Source organism: Suricata suricatta, chromosome 14, assembly GCF_006229205.1.
Source record: "Suricata suricatta isolate VVHF042 chromosome 14, meerkat_22Aug2017_6uvM2_HiC, whole genome shotgun sequence".
Classification (NCBI taxonomy): Eukaryota; Metazoa; Chordata; class Mammalia; order Carnivora; family Herpestidae; genus Suricata; species Suricata suricatta.
This window is the reverse complement of record NC_043713.1, coordinates 20,746,162-20,764,425: the sequence shown is the minus strand read 5'-3', so window position 1 is coordinate 20,764,425 and position 18,264 is coordinate 20,746,162. Positions and strand designations below refer to the sequence as shown.

Sequence of the window (18,264 nt, the reverse complement as noted above, 5' to 3'; positions counted from 1 at the left end):
AATCCTTTGTGGACTTTTCTGCTCCGTGCATAATCTTCTTATCCAATAAGTTCTCATATCTTGTTGATTTTTCTCCCACAGTATCTTTTGAATCCCTGGCTACTTTCCCATTCTCCAGAATCATATGTTAATTCTCTTCTTTATGACCTCACATCTGAACTGTTGAAATAATAATGAGTCTTCCCCCTTTCTAGCATCTTCCAGACTCATATGTATTCTACCTTATAGGTGTATTCTTAAAAACAACTTAAATATGGCATTCCATTCTATAAATTTCTTCAAAGGCTCCCCATTGTCTGCCAAGAAAAAAACAACTACAAACTGCTGAGTGTCCCACATTTGAGTCTACATTTCTAGTGTTCTGTTGCTACGCCTAGTTAGATATATGATAGGTATGTAGGTAGGCAGGTAGATAGATAGATAGATAGATAGATAGATAGATAGATAGATAGATAGGAGACTCCTGAAAGACTAGATTAAAGTGTCTGTCCATAAATATACATTGTCCTTTCTTTGTTTTTTTCCCCTTCTAAACCTTGTTTTCATTTTGGAATGACTCAATGGCTATCTCTACCTAACAAAGTTATATGCATCTTTCAAAGACCTGAGCAGAAAGTGATGCTCTCATAAATTCTTTCTTTTCTAAATGTTGTATCCAGAAATGATGGCTTCCTTTCTCATGTTTGAAAACATTTCGTTCTACTATATTTGTGCCATTAATTATGTACTGCCTCATATGCTTAGGTATTCAAGTCCAAATCTTTCCTTTTCTAACAGGTTGTGAATTACTTCATGATAGGGAGGGAATGTATCTAATTCATCTTCACATTCATACATTGTATAACTCAATACAAGCACAAAATTGGTGCTTGCTAAACATCTGTCATATGAATGAATGAATAAGTAAATGCATTTTAAGAATGCCTTGTGTTTGTAACACACCAGTGTTTAAGGACCTTTTTAAAAATCAGTTATAGTTAGAATATCTTCTAATAAGATTTTATGATATATTAAGGGCAGTTACAATTGTTTTTTTTACTAAATAGGCAAGGAAAAATGAGCTTAGAAAGAATGAGAAATGAAATAAAACCTAACAAATGGTGAGAATTTCTGAATCTTATTCACTTGCTAAATACCTTGCTGATTGATATTTCAGTGAATCCTTATAATATTATCATGTGGTGAGATCATCCCAATTTTACAGATAGTGACCAGAGACTCAGACAGCTTCCTGACTTACATCAGGACACACCTAGACAAACTCTGCACCTCTGAGATACTGCTTCTCCAAGGACTAGGATGCTTTGCATGCCTTATGTTATTTATATACATTAAAAAAAGCTTTTTGACAGTAGCCTGTCCAATTTATAAACATGGAAACTAGGATTCTGAGAGTAGGAACCCAAAACCTATGCTTGATCTGTCTACCATATTATGTTGCCTCATGTTGTCACCTGGAGTTTCTACTTGCTCCATGCCTAAAACAAAAAAACCTTTCTTTATTCCTTGTGTCCTACTCTATATGAATGGAGGCCATAAAATGACCAGCAACTATTTTGTTGCCATCTTAAAAATTATCATATAATGCAGGAACATTATTTTCAACAGATAGTTTTATAAAATGTATAAGAATATTCTGACCCAGCAATCTCAATCTTATACTAATTTTACCCTTGGGTAAATACCCAGCAGAGATACATAATGCATTTGCCAAAACACACATACACAAATGTGTTTGGCAGTACTGTTCCCCATATCATATCTTTATTACATTATAACATATTCATTATATTAAGTGGAATATAATGCAGCAATGAAAACAACAAACAAAAATTCCATAAACATTAGGGAGAATTTCACATATAAAATGTTATAATACAGAAACCTTACACATTTATGAGACTCATCTATGTAAATTTTATATTTTTAAAAATTTTTTAAATTTATTTGAGAGAGACAGAGAGTGTGAGTGGGAGAGGGGCAGAGAGATGGAGAATTCTGAGCAGGCTCTGTGCTGGGAACACCTAGCCCAATGCAGGGGCTTGAATTCAAGAGACTGACATCATGAGCCAAAATCAAGAGTCAGACACTTAACTGACTGATCCACCCAGGTGCCATTCATTTTACGTAAAATTTAAAAGCAGGCAAAATAATCTATTGAGTCAGAATTCTGAAGAGCAGTTACTCTTAACGGGGAGGTGATTAGTGACCAGAAGAGACCATGGGGCAACTTCTGATAATGTTTTATTTCATGCCCTCAATGATATTTGCAAGGCATTTCACTTTGGAAAATCACTGACAACTACTTTGGACATTCTGATTTTCAAAATATACATTGTACTTAAAGTTTTAGTAAGAAATGAAGACAATAGAAAATATATCTTTTGAAGTAACTTTGTCGTATTATATTCTTTATCATCTCTAGGCTCTATGTTGGTAAAACTCTAATGAAAAGAAATGACTTCAACATATAATCAAAGTTGATTTTAAAATAAATTCTTAAGTTTTCTGATAAATAAAATAAGCTCTTTGCAACTGACATGATTGATAGGTCTTAGGTAACTCTGCTGAACAAATTGTACATCTGTATCTTGGCAGAGCTATGATTTCATTCAGAATAATAGATACATTTTCTCATATCCCCACTTGCAGTATTATTTAAATTTATCAAGTCTTTCATCTATTGAGTCTTGTATAAACCACAGCATAGCATTGTGGTGATTTCTAGTCACATGTATGAAGATGTTTGTTGTTCCACTTAAGGATCATTATTTTTGTAAGACTATTTCTCTCCTCTTCCTTGACATTTCTCAGCATGCTTTATATAATGTAAATTAGCAGATCAAATATAGACTATCTGAAGTGCTTTTTCATTCTTAAAATCTGTGGGGAAATGTATTTAATTTTATTGGAGTGCAAAATCTGCTTATTTGTCTAAGATTTGTCAACTTATTGGTTGGAAACATTATGTGGCATATGTTGCTCCTACCCCTGAACACATTTCACAGCAAAGTTAGCTAATGCTCATGAGAAACATACCAGCTGAGAGCACAGGCAAGAGAACCCAGGTATTTTGATTTTCCAATCCCACGCACTTTGTTTTAAAATGGTGGCAAAGGCTGACTACTTTTACAATGAACAAAGAATTATTTTAAATGTTTTTTCATCTTATAAATGAAATTACTTATAAAAAATCAGAAGCAATAGGGTGCTTGGGTGGCTAAGTTGGTTAAGCACCTGACTCTTGGTTTCGGCTCAGGTCATAATCTTTCAGTTCATGAGATCAAGCCCCAGGCTGGGCTCTGTGCTAATGATGTGGAGCCTGCTTTGGATTCTCTCTCCCTCTCTCTCTCTCTCTCTCTCTCTCTCTCTCTCTCTCTCTCTCACCCTCCCCCACTCAAGTTTATCCTTAAATAAATAAATAGATAAACTTTAATAAAAATAAATCAGAAGCATCAAGTATAATCTTCCTGAATTTTTAAAGGACATTTAAGGGTCATATGCTGGGTTTCCAAGAGTCAGACTCTGAGAATTTAGAATACAGGCAATTTATTAACAGGTTCTTTCTGGAATAACACCTGTGAAGGTAAGGGATGCAAGACTGGGAGGAGGGAGAAATTGAACTGGTGATACAGTTTAATGGGCCCTGCTGCTGACCCTATATGTCACTCTGGTGCTGGACTTGCCTTTAGCCTTGTCCCAAAGGAAGCAAAGGAGGTGGGCTTCTGGACTTTGTCTCAAGTATGATGCAGGCTTTCCCTGCCAAGTGGGGTGTAATCTTGGACAAGCAACTTCTTTGGCTGAGAAAAATTCCTGGAAAGATACAGATTTACTTATATTTTTAGTATTTTATTACTTGATGAAACATAAGTATTTGTTTGACCTTGGTTCCCCTTTCCATTTTCAACCTGTGTTTTCTTCTGTAAAATGCTGGAGGAGAGGCAAGGAAGCAGAACTGAGAGGGAGATAGATCAAAGCAGATGACCTCTAAGATTACATTAGTTATAAAATTCTGATAATTTAATGTATCAGAGTTTATTGGGCAAGATCCTCCTGGATTTCATTTTTTTCTGTTTCCCTGTTTCCCTTTGGGGTGGGAGGGAATGTAATACCAGCTTTTAAAGGAAAAAAAGAAGTCTCAAAAAGTGGCCTGAAAGAGTCTAGTAAAAAGACTAAGGGCACCTGGGTGGCTCAGTTGGTTAGGTGTCCAACTTCAGCTCAGTTCATGATCTCCCAGTTTGTGGATTTGAGCTCCATGTCGGGCTCTGTGCTGACAGCTCAGAGCCTGGAACCTGCTTAGGATTCTGTGTCTCATTCTCTCTCTCCCTCTCCCCTGCTTGTGCTCTGTCTCTCTCTGTCTCTCAAAAATAAATAAAGGTTGAAAATTAGAAAAAAAAGACAAAGGCAAAGGAAGGCATACAGTTTTGCTTTTGTAATAGCTTAGAAGCTGCTTATGACCATTGGTTTTGGGCTTTCTAGAGCATTCACTGTGAAAGCCAACTCTTTTTTCCCCATTCCCACCTTCTGCTTTAGTCACTTGACCAAAGAACTCAAACAATGTGTTAGAGAAGCTTTGAGAAGTGAAGAAGAAGATTTTAAAAACTAGAATTCTGTTGGCTTGAGGTGCTATACTACCAACAGGCCATCTTATACTGATATGAGGGTCATTCTAACCCCTGAAACATTTGATTCCAACTCAGAATCCTTGTGTGAACCTTGCATTCATGGTATAAGAAGCCAGTGTCCTAGGACAGATCCCAGCTTAACAGGTTCTAGAACTGAGCATTCATTCTATCACCCTATAGCCCCTGTGAATGCCTACATCTGACCAAGAATGCTTTCTTAGGAGTAATGAGCGCAAATTCCATCATAAAGACCAACATATACAAAATTTCAACTCAGAGGACATACTTTTTAGGCACCTCTAAAGCTCCCACAGTGCTGTGTAAATCACTTTGTATTACAGTTGTTAATGAATGAGAGTGGACAACAGAGAGTTGTTTCTTGGATAGTTCCATAAGCAAATGACTTGTTAAATCAAATGAGTTGATTGGTAATTCTACTAAATTATCAAAATCAGCAAGTCAGTGGGATGCAGACGAGGTCATTATATGGCTTTTAAGCTCAGAAAGCTGTCTCTGGGGAATACAGAATCATGTTTTTAGGGAGGATTTTGCAAGGCAAAAAAAAAAAGACATTAAAAATATAGAAATAATAATGAATGGATCTGACAAAGAATGGGCAAAGGTAAGTGGTTTGGGATTATGGAGTACAAAAGGAACACAAGCATCTTGTAAATCAATCAAGCATCTTGTAGATCAATACAAGAAATAAAGATCCCTTACGTTTTAAGATTTATGTCATCTAATTTGTTTTTAATTCCCAGTGTCTTAGAGATTTCTACTACAAAATATACCATCTTTTATTCTAGGACCTTTCTCATCTGAGTAAGCCTTTTGAGCAGTCCGGGGTAACTTGTAAAAGACTAAGGCAGATATCCTCACAGTGTCTTGAGAAAGTCCCTGGTCTGCAGAAAAGGGAACAAACAGTATGATGCCTCAAGCTCATCTCAAAAGAGTCCTTTGGACCCAGATCAAAGGCTCCTTTTCCTGTGGTCTTGTCTTCTATCTGCTACTCATGATGTCAGAATGTACATTTAGATATTTACTATTTCAGATTTCTAACTTCATAGCCATGTCTCATTTGAGACCATCTCAGTTGAGAAGGGTCACATAGAAATGAGGCAGGCTGTAGGGGGCTGTAAGTTTGTCAAGTCCACCAATCACAGCAGACTCTATTTGATCTCAGTACACGTTCATAGCCACTCTGTGACGGGCGCTGGTCTGGTTGCCTCCACATCATGCCTCACTTGGCTGGAAAGACATAACTAAACCAAGCCTTCCCTTAGCTCATAAAAGACAGGACAAAAATCTTAACCTGAATTTTGTTTTACAATCCTAATTCCAGTTATTCTTCTCTGCCAGGGGAAGAATTTTCCTATCTAATCTCAAAAGGGGTACCTGAGTGGCTCAATCAGTTAAGCATCTCACTTCAGCTCAGGTTATAGTTTTGCAGTCTGTGAGTTCAAGCTCTGTGTCAAGCTCTGTGCTGACAGCTCAGAGCCTGAGTCTACTTCAGATTCTGTGTCTCCCTCTCTCTCTGCCCCTACCCCACTTGTGCTATATCTCTCTTTCTCTCTCAAAAATAAATAAAAACCATTAAAAAAAACTTTTAATCTTGTTCTCTCAGGTTCAAATTTGAGTTAATATAGATTTAGGAGCACCTGGGTGGCTCAGTTAGTTGAGCACTGGACTCAACTTCAGTTCAGGTCATGATCTCATGGTTTGTGAGTTTGAGCCCCATATCGGGCTTGTGCTAACAGTGCAGAGCCTGCTTGGGATTCTTTCTCTTCTTCTTTCTCTGCATGTCCCGTTTGCTCTCTGTTTCTCTCTCATAATAAGTAAAAATAAACTTTAAAAACTACTATTTTGTTACCTCTTTTTTAATGTATTGAACTCTTTTTTTATTGTAAGGCAGGATGTTTTTGGGTTTTTATAGGACCCAAATATAAAAAATTATTTTTTAAATAATTTTATAGAACCCAATATAAAAATTGATATTTTTGATAGTGACAGGAATTTTCATCATATTTGTAAAATATTTGGTTTATCTTTTAAGTGATCATATTTTAAATTTTTTTATCTTCAACAGTTTTATTGAAGGGCAATTGATATATATATAACTGTATGTATTTAATGTATACAATTGACATGCTTAGGCATATGCTATATAAAACCATCACCAGAATTATGGTAACAGACCTGTAAAAGAGTTATTTTAAACAACATATCCTATTAAATGATATTCAGTGCAATCTTAAGATCTGTTGGATCCCTGCAGGTTAATAGTAATAAACAGCATTTGATAACAGAAACTTGCATTTCTGAAGGGCTGACTCCTGACCCTCCTCTTTTCTATACTTCTCTAAGGATGATCTCTCAAATCCTCACAGCCACGTCACAAAGTTGGTACTATTTTCATCTCCACTTAGAAAACTAAGAAACAGTGACCTTAAATCACTTGCTCAAGTTAATGAGTAATCATCCATTACTGCATCACGATTACTACCAAAATGAAGCAATGTAAAACAAGCACTCATTTTCTCAGCAGCTTCTATCATGTGCACAAGTTTGTCAGCATGTCCTTAAGACATGACCCCTGGCTTCCCCCAGAGGAAGTGAACTAAAAGAGACAGAGAGGACAATATTTTTTAAGTTTATTTATTTATTTTGAGAAAGAGGAAGAGAGCAAGCAGGAGGACAGAGAGAGAGAGAGAGAGAGAATCCCAAGCAGTCTCCACACTATCAGTGCAGAGCCTGACACAGGGCTCGATCTCATAAACCATAAGATCACAGGCTGAGCCAAGATCAAGGGTTGGATGCTTAACTTACTGAGCCACCCAGGCACCCTGATTTGGAAGGTGGAATTTTTTTCTGCATTTCTGCTCCATTCCATTGGTCACCAGAGCAGCCCTGGTGAAATGTGCCAGGGAACTCCCCAAGGACGTGAAGACCATGGAGTGATGTTCAAGCAGAGAACAGCACTAAGTGACAGAACTAGATAATGAACTCAGGCAGTTTGACCTCAATGCTTGGGCTCTTTACCATGAGGTGGGGAATAACTACACAACACAAATATGTGTTTGTGTTTATACTTTTCCTAAAGGGGAATTTGGTGGAGTTTGTGCGTATTCCATGACAAGTGTTTGCCAAAGGACACCTGAAAATGTGAAGGAGATAAAAATATTTATTGAGGGTCATAGGCACTAAATTTCCAAATCGTCCAGCTGATATATAGGTCATTACAGAAAAGACATGGTAAGGAGAGGCAGAATGGGAAATCATTTCACATAAATTCTTTTCACTTTGAAATATTATCCTTACTCTTATTTTTCTGCCTTCCCGCTTCAACACCTCTCTCAACTCTGTCAAGTACCATGTTGACAAATAGCTACAGAGAGCTTTATTTCTTAAATTTGTAGCTTAAAAAAAATCTCTAGTTTAGATTTCATATAGGTTGCATTTAGTGCTAACATTTTTAAGAATGTTGTAAACGCTTTCAGATATCAATGTGCCCTGTTTAGAGAGCTAAGTAATTTATTGAGGAAATTTCTACTTGAAAAATCTTTGTGCATCAGTGTGAGATATAAATTCACTTATCAGCAAGCCATGTCAGAGCAGATTTCTTGTCATAATTGGCCACGAAGCAGAGACTTATTGAAAATTCTTGATGATATCACTCTCCGAGTTGTTTTACATAAACATAGCAGTGCAGCAAATGCTTTGAACTGTAGTGTGAATAAGAGAGAGATAGAGACAAAGAGAGAAAGTGTGTGTGTGTATGTGTGTGTATGTTTCTAGCTTTTAAAACTGACAAGTAGCAGAAAAATACTAAAAGATGTGTCAATACATTGTGTTGTATCCAACTTACTTAAGAATGATTATTTCTGCAGCAACTGTGTTATAAGGAGGTATAGACTTCTGTGCCCTTTTAGAAATGAATCGTGAGTCAAAATACTTCAGAACCAAATTTTTGGAATACAGACTATTCTATGTCAGGGAATAGAACAATGAAAATTATTGAAATGCAGAAACATACAGTATTATTATTTTTTTAAATTCTTTTATTTTTTTTAATTTATTTTTGAGAGAGAGAGACAGTGAGAATGTGAGCAGGGAAGAGTCAGAGAGAGAGGGAGACACAGAATTTGAAAACGGGCTCCAGGCTCTGAGCTAGCTATCAGGACAGAGCCTGACCCAGGGCTCCAATCCATGAACCACAAGACCATGACCTGAGCTGAATTTGGACGCTTAACCAACTGAGCCACCCAGGCGCCCCAAGATTTATTATTTTTTGAAGAATTATAATTGCAAGCCATTTGTACCCAGGTCAGTAGTGAAAATGCAAAACACTTAGAAAGGAAAATTTCTTTCTTCAGTAATGAAAGACTTGGAAATGCAATATAAATTTAGTCTCTTGGGTTCTTTCAGCTTTCTGATTTTATATTCTGTGGCCTGCCAATTTACTTTTTGTTTCTCCATTCAAATTTATTCAGCTCCAACCAAGAGATACGTATGAAATTCTTTCCCTAAGTGTATTATAAGATACTAGTTAAGTTCAAATAATAATATTGATAAGAAAATGTGCACAATTTGTGGAGTGCGAACCTTCTATGTATCTAATGGAAACTATCAATGTTGCATATATTTGTGGGTGAAAATTGTCAACACAAGGATTGTTTTACAATCTGGCAATCAACATTAATGACTATGCAGTGATCCTGTCTGATCAGTAGGATGGATGATAACTTTAAATTGACTACCTGGGGGACTGAGAGTTTTTTTCTGAATATGTTATTGTATGGTTCTTATTTGCAAATGTATTCAAGTCTATTATTACTACTATTATTACTATAGTAACTGTATACTGCAGGAAACTAAATAATACATCAAGCCACTTAAAAAGTCTCCAGTGGGTTGAAACGAGATTTTTAAATATTAATTCCAGAAAATCCTTCTTATTAACTCACCTGAAAAATATGAAGTATCTCTAGCAGTGTAGTGTGAAAGACACAAAGATCACAAAATTATATCACTTTCTTTAAGGAATTTTATAATCATTTTAGCTGATATCTGGCTTGAATCTCTGATTCTTTTTACAATTTTCTCTGTCATATTTTTCTTTTTCTTCTGTTGGAGTCTGTTCATGTGTTTGTATATCCTCAATTTACTCTTTATAAAATATCTTTAAAGAGGCACGTGTGTGTGGCTCAGTCAGTTAAGCATCCAACTTCAGTTCAGGTCATGATCTCAGGGTTCATGAGTTCAAGCCCTGTGTCAGACTCTGTGGGGACAGCTCAGAGCCTGAAGCCTGCTTCAGATTCTTTGTCTCCCTTTCTCTCTGTCCCTCCCCCATTCACACTCTGCCTCTCTCTCTCAAACATAAACATTAAAAAATTTTTAAATAAAATAAATTTCTTTAAAAGACATTGTGCTATATACCACTTATTCTCAAATTTTCATCCAATTCTTCCCAAAACTAATTTTGAAAACTTTGTATCACGTGAAACATTTTCAACTTAACATTTAAAAGAGTTTGCTATAAATATCTGTGAAAGATGTATTTTTTTCATATACCACTCTCTTAAATAGATCCAAATGCATAAAAATAATAATATCAATTTGATACCCACCATAATCCATTTACAAAATATGTGAGGAAGTTTCTCTTAACTGAGAAAAATTTACACTTGTTTCTCCTTGAACTAGTACCTGCAATTCAATTTCCCTGCAGAATAATACACAAGTGTCATGTATCTTTATGTCTTTTACTCATCATCTATCTTATTTCTTTGCAACATAATATTTTCATAAACTGAAATTATATGTTTATGTTATAGACTTATGTGAGCATAAGTTTTCAACTGCTGGGTTCCCCCCCCCCCTGGTTAAGTTAACACTACAATTAGTATTTCTGTACAGTTGTGTATAAAGAAATGTTTTATTAGAATTAGAATTCTCACTTAATGACATGAATTAGGCTTTTTCTATACACTTATTGGATATATCTGTGGATGAATGTTACTTTTTGCATAAACTCTATTCCAATATTTTTTAAATTTATCTAAACACTAAGAAACTTTGTTTGCATATGTGTATGGGTGGCTGTTACAGTGATATTTTCATAGCAGTCACTCAATGATTTGAATTCCTTCCAAATTATATGTCAAAATCATACTTTGAATTCTCACGGGAAGTTATTTTTTTAATCCTTTAAGTAACAACAGATATTGTCCCCCAGGGGCACCTGGGTGGCTCAGTCGGTTAAGCATATGACTTCGGCTCAGGTCATAACCTCACAGTTCATGAGTTCGAGCCCCACATGGGGCTCTGTGCTGACAGTTCAAAGCCTGGAGTTGGCCTCGGATTCTGTGTCTCCCCCTCTCTCTGCCCCTCGCATGCTCATGCTCTGTCTCTCTCTGTCTCTCAACAATAAATAAAAACTTTAAAAATTAAAAAAAATATTGTCCTCCAGTTGTACTGCAAGTATAAATTTTAGAAACTGCCTGACTTTTCAAAAGTATTTGTTACTCATTCAAGTTATTTGCATCCTCATTTTTAAGAAGTGCACCTATAAAAAGCTTTACCAAGACTTACAGAGTAATTATGAAATACATCTGCAAACGTTTCCCACTAAGAGGTACTTTACACAATACAATGTATTCAGACCAGATTGGAAGCATTGAAAAACCGCTTACACTATTACCACTATAATTCTTTGAAAAATTTTTTTATTCTATTAAAATCCATGTAGTTTTTTCTTCAATTTGTGGAAAACACCCATCACTTAACCTACTTAAAGGAATTAGTCCTTTTTGTGAAACCAATATTTTTTTTTTCAATTCAGGTAAACAGATTAATATGCATTTCAAGAAATATTATAAATACACTGAGAAATAAATTCCAGAATGTAATTTTAAAAGCTAATTTACTAGAATCAGCCCTTTTGATTTAAAATGCTATATATTTAATATAATTAATCTGCATTTTAAGTTAAAAATATTTTTAAATCTATGTGCCATTTCTAACTAACTTAAAATAATGCAAAGTAATCTGTCAATGATTATGAAGTTAATTATGTAATAGAACTATGATAAAAAGAAAGCTTTTTCTTTGGTAAATATGTATACCCTTGCATGCTGAACTCCAGTAATTGACATTAGGGTATAATTAAATAAACAAAGCATGTAATAGAAACAACTTGAGTAATGTAATAAACAAAAATATGCTGCTGAAGGTACTGCAGGACCTAGCTTAAAATTTTATTTTTTGTTAAAAAGAGGTAGGAATATTAAACATTTTCTAAGATAATATAAGATGAAGATTAACTACAATTAGAATAAATATTTTATAATGTAATATAATTTAATAGATATTGAGTAATGACATTGAATAATGCTTAATACACCTAGGAAATATTGTGTAAGATATTGATCTGTGGGTTTAAGCCAGTATAAGTAAAAAAATGTTTTGATTTCCCAGACAACACTTAGTTCTATTTAAATTAATGTGTCATTAAGCTGAACGTTTTTTTGCTATTTGAGGATATTTCTTATTTAAATAAAAATCCCAAATATGTGTATTGAAACTATACCTAGCAATACCTGATCATCTCTGAAAAGCATTCCATCCTTCGCAGAATTAACAGAAAATTCTTGTTTCCTTAGCCCAGTTTACCCAATGTATTCAGTTTCTGAGCAAGCCAACATTTCTTGGGTTCTTGCTTAGGAGAAAGTAAAAGGCAAAACCGAAACCAAACAAAACAAACACCAGGAAGCCTTATTCATTGTTTCTATCTTTGAAACCATGGGAAGTTTTGGGGGCACCTGGGTGGGTCAGTCTATTGAGCATCGGACTCTGCTTTCAGCTCTGGTTATGATCTCATAGTTGTGAGATGGAGCCCCTTGTCAGGCTCTGTGCTGACTGTGGAGCCTGCTTGAGATTCTTTCTCCCTCTACCTCCGCCCCTCCACTGCTCCCTCACTCTCTCTCAAAAAAAAACTTTTTTTAATTGAACCCTGGGAAGTTTGAAATCTCAGAATAATGTCTATAGTAAGGTGCTGGAGGAGTAAACTGTCCTTTTTAAAGTAAGAGAGACCTCGTGGGAAGAGTTAAGTAAAGGAACCTACAAGATACGATGAAGATCATGCACGGATTTGAAGACGGGAAAGTTTAGCCATTTCCTTCCTGCTTCTTCTGCTTTGTAGGTGGCCACATAAGGTAAACAATAATAACAACAACATCTTTGTTTTCGCAGCCGTTGTGAGTGCCATCCCTGTGCCAACCCTGGAAAGCGCCCAGTACCCAGGAATCCTTCCATCTCCCACGTGTGGATACCCTCACCCGCAGTTCACCCTCCGGCCTGTGCCATTCCCGACATTGTCTGTGGACCGAGGTTTCGGAACAGGAAAAAGTCAGTGTGATGCATTTTCCTTTCTTTTTACGAAGAACAAATGAATAATAGCCAAAGATGTCTTGTTAAATGTATAGCATTTTGACATCATCATCCCTTGGAAGAATTGACTTACCTCTGCCCTGAGCCAGAATCAGAGCACAGCCGGTCCTTTGAATCCTACCACATGCTTTTAGACTGATGCTCCAGGAGTCTTTCCACAGTACACTCCACGGACAATAGGGAAAGTCGTGTTGTGGGGTAACAAAGGTATTGGCTCAGTAAAACAGTGAAGTACCAGGTACTTGAAACTAGTATGTTCTGTCAACTCAGAAGTTAATAATCAAGTGACGATCTTCCAACATGTTCTTGTGTGTCTATTGGTTGTATTTAAAGGTGTTTCACTGACCAGTACTTAGATGAAGGCTTTAGCTTTTAGTTAAATTAGTTAAGCAACATCTTTTAATTTTTAAGTAATAGTTGTTGGGGAAAAATATTTCCAACGTAGTATTTCATTTGTTTTTGTTTATTTGTTTTTCTGATTTTAGTAAGACATAGTTGACATATAATGTTATACGAATTTAAGGAATACAATGTGTTGATTTTTAGACACTTATTTATTGCAAAATGATTACCGCCATATGGTTAGCTAATTTTCCCCTCACGTCACATAAGAATGGTTTATTTTTGTGGTGAGAATGTTTTAAATCTACTTTCCTAGCTTTCAAATATATAATACAGTATTATGAGTTATAGTCACTATGATGTACATTAGATGCCCAGAACTTAATCATCTTATGACTAGAAGCTTGTACTCTTTGACCAACATCTCCCTTTTTCCTCTGTTCCCAGCCCCAGGTAACCACCATTCTAGTTTCTTCTTTTATGAGTTTGTCTTTTTTGACTCTACATGTAAGTGATATCATATAGTATTTGTCTTTCTATGCTTGATGTATTTCACTTAGTATAATATCTTCAAGGTCCATCCAGATTGCTTGGGGGAAAAAAAAAAGGTGTTTTTGTTTCTCAAGGTTGAATAATATTCCATTATATATATGCCACATCTCTAACCATTCATCCATTAATTGACACTTAGGCTGTTTCCACATCTTGACTATTGTGAATAATGCTACAATGAGCATGGGCATATGTACATCTCTTTGAGATGCTGTTTTCATTTCCTTTGGATATATACCCAGAAGTGAGATTGCTGGATCATATCGTAGTTATATTTTTAACTTTTCCAGGAATCTTTATGCTGTTTTCCACAGTGGCTGCACCAATTTGATTTTTACCAATAGTACATGAGGGTTCTCTTTTCTCCACATTCTTGCCAACAATGATCTCTTGTCTTTTTGATGATAGCCATTCTAACAGATATAAGGTGATATCTCATTGTGATTTCGATTTGCATTTCCCTGATGATCAAATACCCTTTTCATATATTTGTTGACCATTGTATGTCTTCTTTGAAAAAAATATGTAATTTGTATGTCTTCTTTGGAAAAATATGTATTTAGTTCTGCACATTTTAATCTAATTTTTTGCTATGGTTTTGCTTGAATTTATTATATATTTAGATATTAACCCCCTATAAGAAATGTGATTTGCAGATATTTTCTCCCATCCCATAGGTTGACTTTTCATTTGTTGATAATTTTCTTTTCTATACAGAAGCTGTTTAATTTGATGTAATTCCATCTGTTTATTTTTGCTTTTGTTGCCTTTGCTTTTTGGTGTCAAATCCAGACATTGCCAAAACCAATGTCAAGTAGCTTACCTCCTTTGTTTTCTTCTAGGAGTTTTACAGTTTTAGGTCTTAAGTTCAAGTCTTTAAAACACTTGGGTTCATTTTTGTGTACAGTGTAAGAAATCCAGTTTTGTTCTTTTGCATGTGGCAATTCCATTTTCTCAGTGTCATTTATTGATAACACTATTGCCCCAACTGGATAGTCTTAGCTATTTGGCATAAATGACCATAGATATGCATGGGTTTCTTTTCAGGCTCTTCATTCTGTTCCATGAATCTGTGTGCCTGGTTTTATGCTTTTACCATACCGTTTGACTATTATAGCCTTGTAATGTAGTTTGAAATCAGAAAATGTGATACCTCCAGCTTGTTCTTCTTTAACAATATTGCTATGGGTTTTTGGGGTCTTTTGTAGTTCCATTCCCATATTGGGATTGTTTGTTCTATTTTTGTGAAAAATGCCATTGGAATTGTGATAGAATTGCATTGAATCTTTAGATCACTTTGGGTAGTACAGAAATTTTAACAATATTAGTTCTTTCAGATCATAAGCATGGACTGGCTTTCCTTTTATTTATGTCTTCTTCAATTTCTTTTATCAACATCTTGTAGTTTTTAGTGTACAGGTCTGTTATCTCGTTGGTTAAATTTATTCCTAAGTGCTTTTTTCTTTCTGATACAATTGTATGTGTGAGATTATTTTCTTAATTTCTCTTCCTGATAGCTTATCATTAGCATATAGAAATGCAACTGATTTTTGTCTATTGAGTTTATTTAAGAGTAGTATTTCATTTGGATTAAGGAAAGTAGACATGGAGAGACATTCTCAATTTATTACATACACCCTGGTGGTTTCTCCTATACCATTTGACTTTTTTTCTTTTTTTCTTCAAGCACAGCATTTTAAAATCAATTTTATGGTTTCCTCCCTTAGTTAGGAAAAGGTGACTCAGCAGCTCATGTGAGATAGGATGTTTTGTAATAGATAAGATGGTAACAGCAATAAAATATATTTGTGAGGTAAGCTATATTTTTTCCAACCCAACAGGGACAGCTCTAAGAAATCATAAATCGTCTAGATGTAGCAAGGTTAGAATTAAAAGGCATCAAAAATCTGCCAAGAGAGAATTAGATTTATTTTCCCTTTTCTTACTGCACATCATGTCTCAGAATAGAGTTGTGTGCAAAAACTCAAGGAAAAAATAGTTTCCAAAGCCATATCGAAGGGGATTAAATGAGGAAGATATGAAAGTCTAGGAACCAAAAATTTTCAAATCCCAGAACAACTGGGACAATGATTCCATTCAAAGAATTCAGAGTCCACAAGTCCCTGTCTCTGCTTCTGAAATGAACTCTCGCCAGCAAGAAAGAGAGGAGTAGAGTGTTAGTCTAGTTTTTCCCTCCTCATGTCACTGTCTAGTGTTTTCTTTTGATTTCATCTATATTCTCTGACTTTAAAAGGAAGTGTGAGAAGAATGTGTAGAATGACCTTTATCTCTTCACCACAGTGAGACCAAAACAAGTCAAAGTTCACTTCATTTTTTTAAGAACTTAACTGTCTTTTTATTCATGATGTGTTTCTGTAATTTCTTTTTCCCTTTTAAAGACATGGTCTCCTTCTGAGGATTCAGCATCCCATTTACTCTTCTTTTTCTCTTGATTTAATACAAAATGCAAGACTGCCTCATTGAATCACAGGGATAATCATTCCAAAAGTTAAATGTTAACAAAAACAAAAATAATAAATCATCCTGTATAATTTTCCCCTTCCCCCTTCTGGCCAAAATAAGTTACAGGGAGAAGCTCAATACCTCTGGGATAAAGGCATATATTCCACCCAACACGAACTAGAGAATTCACAGGGGAAAGGAGGGAAAGGTGAATTGTGAACAAATAATAGAATCTACCACAGGTTACAATTCACCGGGAGGACTTGGTGGATGTCACCATTTCTCATCATAGAGTCTGTGTTTCAGATTCTTCCACAGTGTATGTATTCATAGGCTGCCTTAATAAGGGACCATAAACTAGGTGGTTTAAAATGATAGAAATTTATTCTTCCACGGTTCCCGAGCTAGAACTCCAAGATCAAGGTGTTGTCAGGGTTCTAACCTCCAACTTGTGAATGAGATGGTATTTGGAAATAGGATCTTTTCAGAAGTTATCAAGTTAAAGTGAGGTCATGCTGAATTAGGGTGAGTCCTAACCCCAAATGATTTGTATTCTTATAAGAGAAGGGGCACAGACACACAGGGAGAAGAAGGCCACATGACAGCAGAGACAGAGATTGGAGTGATGTATTCCAAGCCAAAGAACAATAAGTGAACTATGATAAGTGTGTTTTTATTTATGCTTAAGGACTTTAGATTTGTTTATATCTGTGGTTAGAGTCTCATGTACCACTCTGGTGCAGGACTTTGATAGCGGAGCAGGCTGTATATGTGAAGGTAGAGGATATATTGGAAATCTCTGTACCTTTCCCTCAGCTTTGCTGTAAGCCAAAAATGCTTTTACAAAATGAAGTCTATTAGATATAAATGAATGAATAAGTAAATAAATAAGTGAATGAAATAAAGAAAAAATTAGTCTCTTTAATAATTTTTAAAAATTTTATAAATTTAGTTTAATGTAAGGCTTATTAAATAAAGGTGATTAGATAACTATAATATATAATATAAATATAAGTATAGAATATAACTATTATATTAAGTTATATGAAAAAAGATTCCTAAGAGAGTACTTATCTTAGTAATTTTTGAACTTGATCTAAGATCAAAAGGCGTGGACATACCATTCCTGGCCAAGACTTCACAGGTTTTTAAAATATATATTCAGTCATATATCAAGTAATTTTTGAGCAAAGGGAATGCACAGTGCAAAAGAGATAGGAACAGATATGTGTTTCCAAGTGATTACTTAGAAAAGGAAAAAATATAAGCACCCTCTTTTCTACGAAACTAAATATTCTCTAAATCACTGTCAGAACCAGTTAACTTGCAGCCATTCAGTATCGGTTTCTAAATGCCTTTGAGAACACTAAACATCCGTGTTCTTTCTCAAGCAGAAAACATTTCATGACTCTGGCTGGAAATGTCTTATTAGTCACCTTGAGAAACAACAAGTCACACATAGGAAAAGAAAAATCTGTGCCAAATGGAGAGACTTTCCTTCCTCCAAAGTTATCTGAAAGACCTTTGAGTTGCACAAGAAATGAATCACTAAAACTCTGCCCCAAAAGATCTTCTATTTTCTGAACTCAAAAATAAAGCTGAATTTCTATCCTACCACAAGAAAAAGAAAAATATAGGATATAGTACATTTGCATTTCACACATTTGGTGATCCACTGATAAAGATTTATATATAGTTGTGACAGACAAATATCTCCTCTTCCTACTGATAAACTGTAGTCATGCTCTTAGCTTCAATAAGCAAACTGTCCCTAGGAAAGTAGGAACAGAGCAATATTTTGAAAACTTCAACCAGTAGATTGTTTTGAAGCCCT

General features: G+C 35.2%; 1 protein-coding gene across 1 annotated transcript in view; it reads left to right on the top strand.

The window, feature by feature from the left end:
* DCC (DCC netrin 1 receptor) overlaps positions 1 to 18,264 on the top strand; it is a 727,087-nt gene that overhangs the window by 675,444 nt on the left and 33,379 nt on the right. Inside the window, exon 26 of the mRNA XM_029921550.1 lies at positions 12,876 to 13,031. Coding sequence (XP_029777410.1) covers positions 12,876 to 13,031 — 156 coding nt within the window. The remainder of the gene's footprint in view (positions 1 to 12,875; positions 13,032 to 18,264) is intronic.